Consider the following 11,783-nt stretch of genomic DNA (forward strand, 5'->3'; position numbering starts at 1 on the left):
TTAGTTTAGATAGTCATGTAAAGTCTGATTTGTTAGACTATGGCAGCGGTGTTGTTGTTGTTTTTAGCAATCACCTGAGCAGGCCACTGCTGCAAACACCCAGCACTGGCCATAGCGTACTGGACTACAAGAGCTGCTGTCCCAGTTGAGCAGGATATCCACGCTGCCCTTCCAAGACATGGGGCTCTCTCCCCCCTCGTAGGGGTTATCCGACGACAATTTATCCAGAGCTGGCCAGCGGCCCAGCACAACGCCAGCGTCCCCGTTACAGTTCACCTAACAGACCAAACACAGCGTTAAACATTCACGCTAGTTTTACCTCGTAGATGGGGCAATGTATTGGTACCGTCATATATATAATTCATATATGCACATATGCAGCTATTGGTCAATGTCTAATTAATTTGTTTTGCATATAGATCTATATTAGTATAGATAGTAAATACAATGTGTACAATCTCTCTCTATATATATAGATATTATGTATCTAAAAATATATACAATATCTAAACACACACCATATCACACACACACACACACACACACACACCACACACACACACACACACACACACACACACACACACACACACACACACACACACACACAAACACAAACACACAAACAAACACAAACACGTGCAAGACTGTTTTATATAGAGAACTTTATGGCACATGTACACAATGCTCACAATGTGAATGCGGTCCGGTACATACCATGGCACTCAGCACTCTGGAGACGTAGATCGGATTTCTCCTCCCGGAGCAGTCTTTACCGGGATTACGCAGGTATTTGGGATTGGTGTCCAAGATTTTGAGGCAGACATCCAAGATTCCATATTCAAACTGTTGCAGAAACAATGAGTTCAGGAAGCAACAGTAGAAGGGAGTAATGCATTGCCTTCCACCTACTCATTGATAGTGGCGTGCAGGTCTGACTGCATTGATAAAGAATCTGTTTTATTTGAAAGCTAGATAGAAATGGACCGCCCTCAGGTAGAAAAACAACTTATTTTTTCAACTTCAACTTGTTTTTAGTGTCCGATTATTGTCCTATTTTAGTAACGTTCACAAAATGGATTAGATTACTATGTTGAACATCTCACAAGACATGTGTGCATGAAAATATTTTACGTTTACGTCCCCTTTAAATTACTTCTTATCAAGAGTTTGAACTTCTCTGTTTGACAAGTTTATTCGTGCTTTCACACCAACAGCATGTAGTGCGCACTAAACGAGTTTTGTCCATTGGTTCAGTACGTTTGCGTTGTTGTGAATGCAACCACCTCACTTTGATGCGCACTACATCAGCCGGCCGAGACCTCCATGAAAAGATGGTCTCGGTTCGCTTCCATACGAACCCTGACTTTGGACGTAACGGACACCCGCTCATCTGCACGCAATATGGGAATTATTGTTTGATCGGCCGAACCCCCTCGGATAATCATGACACATCGCACAACATCTAAGCACCCATAAGAACGTTTATTCAATCCATTGTTTATGGCCTGACGGGCTGTGGGAAAACGGCCGCTCTGAGTGACGCGGTGCGTGAGTTTTAGTTTTTGTGTGCCAAGTTATCAAGTGCCACCCCAAACAAAAGACTGGCCCAACCCCCAGCAATAATGTCCTGACTACGCCCCTGCCCTTATAGTCTTTGTTCCTCTACATCAAATTATTTAATATAGTGCACTTCCAGGGAAACTTGGGCCGAACACATTCAGCCAGTTGGAACAGAAGAACACACCAGAATAGGCCTGTTTAGTAAGCAGGATTTGATGCGGCATTCCTACACTTAATTACAGTTTTATTACAATGTGTGGTACAATAAAATGCAATTCAATGTGGAGGTAATCCAAGTATTAAGAATACAATACTCAGATTGAGTGATGTAACGGAATACGTTACATATTACATTTTTGGGCATGTATTCTGTATTCTGCAACTGGACACTTTAAAAGTATCCTTCCCAACATTGTATATATATATATATATATATATATATATATATATATATATATACAATCTTCTGAGAGCTGACTGATGCATTTTTGCTCCAGCGTTCAAATCCAGACAGATAGTCTGCAATGGGAGTATGAGGTATGAGGCTGACAATATTGGTTTTGGTACCTGGCCAAAGTTCCAAGGGAAAGGCAAAATCTGTTCGAGGGTGCCTCGGTAGATGATTCCATCTTGAGATAGGACGTATTCCTTCAAATACTCTTCATTGTCCATGTACACAGAATCTCCTGTTGCCAGGACGTTAACAAAAATAATGTCATTGACACGGTGTGGATGAAAAACATGAACTGAATGGAAAAGCTAGCCATTACATGCCTAGCACTAAGAGGGATAGAGTTCCATTCGATAAACTTTCAGTGTCAACATACCTTATCCTAGTCCTACTCCTACACACTCCTACTGTCGATATTGGAATGTTTTTGCTTTGGCTCCCACCCAGACATAATAGTATGCTTCCAAATCTCTGCATTCAATCAATTCAATGTCTGCTGCCTTCAAAAGTTTGAAGAGTCTCTCCCCTCTCCCGACTCACTCTCACTCTCACTCTCACTCTCACTCTCACTCTCACTCTCACTCTCACTCTCACTCTCACTCTCACACTCTCTCTCTCTCTCTCTCACTCTCACTCTCTCTCTCTCTCTCTCTCTCTCTCTCTCTCTCTCTCTCTCTCTCTCTCTCTCTCTCTCTCTCTCTCTCTCTCTCTCTCTCTCTCTCTCTCTCTCTCTCTCTCTCTCTCTCTCTCTCTCTCTCTCTTGTGTGGTGGTAAATGCACCACAACATGACACCAAAGCAATGCAGCATTCCTTGGTGTGGTACCTGACATGCGAGACGTCTGGTCTGTTTACCCACCTGAGCACCAGGGGTTGAAGAGGAGGATGAAATCAATGCGGCAGGACCCCCCAAGGGTCAGGGTCCAGCGGCCGATGGGTGCGTCAGCGGCGGGGCAGATGGAGAGGGCCACGACATTCCCAGGAGGACTGGTGACCGTGGCGCTCCACGCGGAGGGGTTGTCCGAGCCGGCAGCAACATCAAACACGGCCCTGGTGCCGTATTGGTCAGACGGGGAGGGACCTGTGTGTGAAGAGATGAGATGAGAAAATACTTTGCAACGGGACTCTTTTCGTTTTTTGCTTGCCTAACTTTTTATGTAAACTTGGCTTGGAAGAATGCATCACAATCAATTTTGTTTAGCTTCAGAGACGGCATTAGTCTGAGTCCAAGACCATTTAAGTCCTCAAAGTCCCTTAAGATATACTTGAATGTCAATAATCTTATCTTTAATAGCAGACATTCCTTCCGCTTGCATGCCATTTCCTTCTCCAAACAGTTGGCTTTGATAGCAGGCGGCAGTTGTTTAAGCACACTCTATTACATTCTTGTCAAAGTGGTTGTGAAGAATTGTGGCAGATATTATTTGAGTATTATTAATTTGTTTGTTTGGTTAGACGACTAACATAAGGTCCCAGGGAACAAATTTGCTAACAATAGCAAACCGTGAACTAATACTGACAGAGATGAACAGTTGTTTGAAATACTGTTTCAACAATGTCAGCGTGAAGCGGATTAAAGATCTCCCAACTTCAAGCGCCAAAGCCCCCGATCACCTCGGGGATCACAATGGCCCTGGGAGTATAGGAACATGGACCCATTCCAAGAAGAACAATAACAGGTTCGAACTGAAGCCCTGACTTCCTGAAGGATGGGGCGTGATGGAAATATGCCTTGGAAATTATGTATCAGTCGTGTTCCTCGACTTTCCAATTGTGTGAAGCATTTCAAAATGTTTGACTAAATGGGACATTTAGTAAGAAATCATCCATGTCATAGATGTAACCATTTATTTGCATGGAATGGTAATATACTTGGTTTTGACCCTCTCTTTACTGGTGCTCCTGATGTAGCATTTAAAGCATGACATACAGATGTCCGATACAGAATACAAACAGCATGCCAACAGCATACCAACATATAACAGGGAGCACTATACAGTCCCAGTTGGGTACATCAGATATCTCAACCCATTGGTGACATACAATACACAGCAGAACTAAAGCAGGTGTAGGCTGGCGTGGTGGTGGGCGAATTTCAGCTCAGCACACTCAACCTCACAGAATGCGTGCGTGTGATGGAAGGTCTTTAATTGACCACCATTTGTGGCATTTTCTCGCGCATACATCTGTAACAGTATATGGTTTATTTGGTGTGTGCATCTAGTGTATCCATCTTCAAAGAAAAAAATCTGTCAAATAAAGAGAGGAAGAAAGAACGAAAGAGAGGAATAAAGAATGAAAGAAAAGACAGAAAAGTGAAAAAGAACAGCAACAGATTTTGATCCCCCACCGACTCACTCGGTAGGAATCAACAAAACCCGGGTCAGAGTATAACACAAACTAGCTACCTGTTTCCGCGATGCAGGTGAGGGAACTGAGGCCGGCCTGGTACTCCCGTAGCGGAGCTTCAGTTTGATGCTGAATGGCTGGCCTCTTCTCACAATGAGGCGGTCCATTCCGTTCAGCTCTGTGCGGTGGTCTGTGTTATTGAACTCACACTCCAGATCCCAGGTAGCGATGTCCAATGCTGAAAAGAGTAACGGATTAAAATTATTCTTCAAACTAGGGTTTTGTCTTTTGGCGTCATTGTTTTTATTGCTTTGAAATTAGGCAGATGCCGCATGTTTAACAATCATCCAGAGTTATTGTTGACGAGTAAGTCGTGGGTAACAAAAAAAGTCCATGGCCAAAAACAACATTTATGCGATGTTTTGTTGGATTTTCTGGATGTAAACACATGTATCTTTATAGAAAACTACACGGTCCTCTTAACCACAAGCGTCTATAAAATATATGCAGAAAGTATAACAGATAGTTGAACATAGGATTACGAGGAAATTCATTAAAATTCACTAGCACTGAGGAAAATAAAACAGCATATACATTTGTTTATAGGTAAGTTGTGGTCAATGGTCAACGTACAACCCAGTCTCAGTATAGCCACGTGTTCCACAGCGGAAAACGTACAGATTTTGTAGTGACACAGCCGATGACCTTTTTGTGTAAGCAAAACACAAAGTTCATAGATTTAACAAGGCAGGTTTATTTGACACAATTCCTAAATGTATCAAGTTTGTATGTGGACCATTGACCACAACTTCACTATAAACAAATATTGATACTGTCATATTTTTCTTAGTGCACTGTTAAGGAACTTCCTCATAATCCATTGCCACATAACTACATGGTTTCTGCACTAACCAGATGCATGTCTCATTTGCAACAAACGGCTTAACTTTTACTTCTATGCTTTAGCTTCCTGCTAAATCTTAAATACATTGCACTTTCTAAAAGTAACCTGCCTTTATTTTCTATCTATTTTACTATATATATTTTTTGTATATGTTTTCTTTTCGATTAATTATTTTTTGATACATTTTATTGTTTGACAATGTTTATATGAGAAGAACTTGGAGTCTGCCTTGTGTATGAAAAGTGCTATGTAGATAAAGTGGCCTTGCCTTGCCTTGCCTACTGTTACTTAGCGTTTGTTTTATGATCTACAAAACCAAACAATAAACCTTGTGGGAATCTTAAAGGTCCCATGGCATGAAAATCTCGATTTATGAGGTTTTATAACATGAGTTCCCCTAGCCTGCCTATGGTCCCCAGTGGCTAAAACTTGCGTTCATTGTAAAACGAGCACTAGGTGTTCTGCTCGCCTTTGAAAAAACGGTGGCTCAAGCGTGCTGATTTGGAATGTGTCGTCATAAAGGATCTAAGCTCCTCCCTTTTCTCTGCCTTGCCCTCCCAGAGAATTTGGTACGCCAATGAGACACGACCGTGCGAGCGCCACATGTGTGTGTGTGTGTGTGATTACGCACACTGTAACGCAAGTGTTTGCTGTTGGTGTTATGGCGCATAACACGTTGGTTCATTGACGTATCTTGTATTTCCACAAAGAGACTGTAGTTGGGGTTATCTCAGCCATGGTTGAGAAGGAATTGGGGGAAAGGAACATTGGCTTGGACTCCCTGAAGTACATGAACTGCGACATGGGAGTATAGGAACATGGACCCATTCCAAGAAGAACAATAACTAGTTCGAACTGAAGCCCTGAGAACTGAAGCCCTAATATTTAGATATAGAGCTCCAGGACTGTAACGCAAGTGTTGTACAATTCCTTGTCATTTGGATAACCGTTCTGCTGTTGGTGTTATGGCGCATAACACGTCGGACTCTCTCTGGTATTTCCACAACAAGACCCGTAGTGGGGGTTATCTCAGCCGTGGTTGAGAATGAATTGGGGGAAAGGAACTTTGGCTTTGACTCCCTGAAGTAGGCCCTACATGAACCACGACATGGAAGAGAAAGGGATTGTTGGCCGCGAATGTCTCCCGCTTGAGCCCCGCTGCCGAGGGACCACCGCCTCGGCACTGCAGGGTGGTGCCTAAGCGCTGACCGCTGCCGAGGCGGTGGTCCCTCAGCAGCGAGGCTCCGACGGGAGACAGCCGCGGTCAACAATCGCGGGCAACAATCCCTTTCTCCTCCTTGTCGTGGTTCAGTCTGTGGAAGTGGAAGAACCAGAGACGTCTGAGAACCCGACGCGGTAGTTTAATATTCATAATATCGTCTGGAGGCTCACACAGCTTTTGGCTGTGATAATATATATCATTTGATATAGATATCTATGTATAATATCATATTATTTAGATATAGTTCTCCAGGACTCCCGTGTGTTCTAGAATATTTACAGAACACGGATAAAGGCTGTGTGCGCCTCGCCATTGCGATACATCCACTGTAAACAGAGCGCATGGTAGTGCTGCTTGAATTTGGAAAAATTAGAATCACGATTTCTTTGGTCAAGATTGAAATCACGATTCTTCAAATGATTCTTCTTGAGTTTGAAAATTAAGGTCTTGTGTTTTTTTTTCTTGGCCAATTCGTCGTAAGCGACTTTGTGATTGCGTCTCAGACCCCGTCCACACTAACCCGGGTAAATGTAAAAAAGCACATCCGCAATGAAAACGATCTCCGTCCACACTATCGTTTTCGGAATGTTTTGCATCCACGTTTCACACTGAAATTATTTTGATAAACCGTTGTTGTCGTGGTAACACAACTCCGCCAGGCCTCTCTGTTTAGATTACAGGCGTGCGATCAGCTGATATTTACAGTTGATCAGCAGGTTAATCATTTTCGACCCGGTCTTGTCCAGAAATGGCGCTTCAACTACAGTTTGAACAGTCTTTCAGGTTTTTTACCATCACTTAAGAACATCAAGTAGAGCGCTCGCCACCGGCGTTGGAGCAACGAATATGTTTGAGCAAATATGTCGAGTTGTATCTGGAGATAAATTAGTACATTGTACAGAGAGGTCATAATTTGCATTTCACCTGCCATTTTTTTGATGAGCGTCTCTGTCTCGAGCGCAAGCTTGTGGCAGCGTCATGGCACAGTGTCATGGCAACCGAAAGTCATCGTTTCTGAAAGCCTCCGTCTACCCTGTCCACACTGTCGTGAACCCAGCGTTTTCACATTTATCCACCTCAGCGATCGTTTTCGAAAAGCATCGTTTTCAGTGTTCGACCCTTTTTATCGAGTAAACGTGGCTGTCCTCCCTCTGCCATCTCGCTCGCGCTGTTTTCTGAATAAGGTCACCACACACATACAGCTCGCGAGGGCCGCGTTGAATGCTCTGGGGGAGGGACTGAAATGCGCATGCGCGTCTCTTTCACAAAACATTATAGACAACGGAAAATTCCAAAAGAATCGTTCAAACTTGATTTTATTAATTTGGAGATCGTTTTACCCAAGAATCGAAATCATGATCAAAATTTGATTTATCGCACAGCCCTAGCGCATGGTACCGTGGCTGCAAGCTGCTCAGGGCCACACCCCCACCCTCCTCCTTGACCCGCCTCCTTCCCCCTCATTTGCGTTAAAGCTACAGACACCGAAACGGCACATTTGGGGAAATGTGCGACTGGCTCGTAGGGCTGTACTCCTGCACCACGGCTGAATTTCGGGAATGTCTTCAAATACTGTGTTTGGGGCCTACTAATATCTATATTAAAGCATCCATAAAGTAGCATACCATGGGACCTTTAACAGTGAATGGGCGGTGTGTTTGGTTTCTCATTGTATCTCCCAGAGGATGACACCAGACACACTACATGAGTTGGCCATGACAGCCGCTCCCATCATGCCTGTGTAAATACAGAGCCCCTCCAGTGCCCCACAGCGACATAGAGAATCTCACCCTCTGACTCACTGTTTGAAGAAAGATTTAGAGTCTTCCTGCGGTCTTTAAACTCACTTGACTCTATTAACCCCTGCTCATAAGTCTAGCTTTGCCACAATGTGAAACACTAACATTAGGAAACTGTGTAATGTTATATGGATATGGGTAGAAGTATTTTTTATTTCTTGTATTTTACCTTTCTACTTTTTATTATATTTTGACAATATGCGTAATGTTTTTAAATGGAATTTTTCCTTTCGAAAGCCCTACGAATGGCCTTGTGTTTGATGTGTTGCATAAATTAAATCGCCTTACCTTAGCAAGACATATAACAGGTACTATTGCATGTTTCACACAAATAAAAATGATTATTATTAGTTTGTGTAGCAGTAGAAGTAGTAGTACTATTAGGCTGAGTAGTAGTAGAAAAAGTACTAGTAGTAGTGGCAGCAGCAACAGCAGTAGTATTAGCAGTCATTAGCATTACTATTTGTCTGCGTAAGTCTTACATTATTATGGAGAATATGCCTAGATATTGATAAGCTCTGCCGGTCGAATAAACACACCAGGCTATTATGTGTGTATGCATGAAAACATGGATACTCTGGATAATTGGAAGATTGAGACGAATTTGCAGTGAAATGTTTTGATACAATCCACTTGTCTCGCTAATGGTTGGGAAAATTGTGACCTCATCTCCAAAAATGGCCACACAAACACACGCACCCACGCGCACGCGCACACACACACACACACACACACACACACACACACACACACACACACACACACACACACACACACACACACACACACACACACACACACACCACACACACACACACACACACACACATTCCATCCAAAGACTTATTAGGCTGTAGAATCATCTGGAGCATCCAAACCATCTAACATTGGCTCTTGCTACTCATAATTGCCTTGGATGTAGTTTCACGGTTGCATTAACATTATGCAACATTGATCATTCTGAACAGTTCCACTTCAATCTGTTTATCCATTAAACAGATTGATAACCAAGGCCATGACCTGCATCTACTTATTCACCATGAGCTCATGGAAACACACTTCTATAATACGTTTATACACAACAGGGACATAAATAAGTAGTCCTAAGCTTAAACATCTTCAACCTGACTAAAAAACAGGTTGATGTGTAGAGCTAGCTTAACTTAAAAGTTTAGAGCTGCTTGTTTCCCTTTAAGAATCTAAAATGAAAGGAAATGTTATAATTTTGTTTCCAGTTTACCAAACAAAGATCAACACTCCTGAATACTGAAGGTCTGTTTGGCTGTGCCACCCTAAGGTGGTTCACCCAAAGTACTGAGGACACTACTCTACACAGCTCCAGAATGTGTGACGGGAATAGTGAACACTGGTAAAGCATTAAAATCCAAGGAAAGTAAATACTACACTTTGATGAGCTAATCCTCAACATCCTGGACCAAAAGTAGCACTACATTAACTTTTCCTTCTGGATGCTTAATGTTTGAAAACCACATTTAAGCTGTTTCTCTCACACATGGTAAACAGATGGTTCCCCAGTATAACTGTGAGGGCAACAACTGAAGTGAAGATATACCAAGGCAGTCAAACAATACACTATGTCCCTGTAGAATACATATGGTTGAAGTTGATAGCCATCGAGGAAGCCAATGCAGAGGAATGTGGGGCCATTCTGCTAATAGTTTTCTCGAAATACCAAAAACCACATATTTGTTTGAAGAAGTTTTCTGGAAGAGCCAGATAACAGATTGCTGATATAGGTCAAAAATCTTTATGTGCTCAATTAAATTACTACAGATGTCTCTGAATGTTTTGGTAGGTCTACATTTTCTTACTGAAACAGACAACCTCTGAGGTTAAAATGCACATTTGGCGTTTTAAAGCTGTGTTTTCTTTTTAATGGCAGAGGACATAAATGCCCATAGTGAAACCGTTTACTAGCAGTGTCCACAGCTGCCTTTGATAATTATGACCAGAAGGCATAACCTGTCTAAAAAGTAGTACACAAATGTAATACTAAATTCTGAGTATTACTTCACATATCAGAGAACCAGTTTATCAACACAAAATATGTGGATTTCTGCATTCTCTGATAACAGTTGCGGCTTTGGTGACTTTCAAACATTAAGCAGACATTGCTACGAGACTCCTATTTATCTATACAGCATTCCTGCTCATGTCAGTTGGAATGTTTTGCTAATCTGTTCGGCTTTGTACTACATAAATGTATAAGTTGTAAGCTCGTATTGAATGGCATTGTTATAAACAGACTGCAACCTAAACGCTAACATCTCAAGGAATCATGATTATTTTTTGTCTATGCCTCTTTACAATAACTTTAAACGCCTAGCCTACTAATTGGTTTACTGCAACGCGAATGTAAATAATGCATGACGCTATTATAGGTGTATTGGTATGTTTTTTATTCAAAACGTTTTAATGAAGTCTTACCTTGAGCCATGGTTGTTGGGTAGTTTGAAGACAAGTTGCTGTAGTTAGTGTGTGGGGGTCAGCGCGCGACCAATGAAGTGCTGCAGCAGCGTAGGGGATTTTATTTTGAGTCCCGCGCGCGTCACCAGGAAAAAAAATAGGTGTGACGGACACGCCCCCCTAGACCCCCCTCACATAGACATAGACTCGGACGGCAGCACACACACACACACACACACACACACACACACACACACACACACACACACACACACACACACACACACACACACACACACACACACACACACACACACATACACACACACACAAACACACACACACAAATAAACTTTTATTTAAAGAACAAGAATATAAAGTAACGGCTATAGAGTTGAGAAAAAACTCATGTTTAACTTTATTGTGAAAAGAAAGTTATAAAAGTAAGAATAACTGCTGCATTTCAGACAATGGGCCTACAATGGTATGTTGGTCAGTTTGTTGGAGTTTTTCATATTAATGTCATATTAGTTAAACAAAAAGTTAGTCATCGATTCCATAGGTTTATAGTTTATAACCTTAAACTACATTCTTTGTATAACCTTGTATGCAGATGAACATTTGTAATACAACAATTTGCTGTGACATTCATTATACTTCAAACAGCTCCACACCATTATTAAGTAGCCTACACTTTAGGATTGCAGAAGTATGTATTTTATTACTTGACTTTATTAAGACTCTCATTTTGGCCATTATTTGGTGATTGTACGAATTGCATTCAACATTTTTTTTTATTCTTACAAAAATATATAACAATCATAAATACTTGAAACATTCTTTTGCCTGATTGACGTACAAATATGGCTAAACACATACCAGGGCATTTATTGAGTATTTTAGCATCTGCAGGGACGCAAAAGCCTATACATATTGATAGGGACAATTCTGTCATCCCTTAATGATGGTAGGCACACCCCCAAATATTCAGATGAGGAGAAGATCATTTAAGGCTATCAACACTGGAATTTGTATTTTTCTCTGTCACATTTTGACTCTTCTATTCGCCA

General features: G+C 41.8%; 1 protein-coding gene across 1 annotated transcript; it reads right to left on the minus strand.

The window, feature by feature from the left end:
- Positions 1-63: 63 nt before the first annotated feature.
- On the minus strand, positions 64-10,744 carry LOC130402376 (protein-glutamine gamma-glutamyltransferase 2-like). The gene is made up of 6 exons (XM_056606524.1): positions 10,735-10,744; positions 4,421-4,537; positions 2,872-3,093; positions 2,131-2,249; positions 718-846; positions 64-276 (listed from the first exon to the last, which is right to left on the minus strand). Exons 1-6 carry the CDS (start codon positions 10,742-10,744, stop codon positions 64-66), a joined length of 810 nt encoding a protein of 269 aa, XP_056462499.1.
- Positions 10,745-11,783: the final 1,039 nt, after the last annotated feature.

The sequence above is a fragment of the Gadus chalcogrammus genome, chromosome 13, assembly GCF_026213295.1.
Source record: "Gadus chalcogrammus isolate NIFS_2021 chromosome 13, NIFS_Gcha_1.0, whole genome shotgun sequence".
Lineage (NCBI taxonomy): Eukaryota > Metazoa > Chordata > Actinopteri > Gadiformes > Gadidae > Gadus > Gadus chalcogrammus.

Bases quoted from the DNA above. Each gene is read 5' to 3' on its own strand.
- LOC130402376 (XM_056606524.1), bottom strand. The intron at 847-2,130 runs GTACCAAAACCA...TTTCTGCAACAG, and splicing joins TCCCTTGGAACTTTGGCCAG to TTTGAATATGGAATCTTGGA. The intron at 277-717 runs GTATGTACCGGA...TTGGTCTGTTAG, and splicing joins CCAGAGTGCTGAGTGCCATG to GTGAACTGTAACGGGGACGC.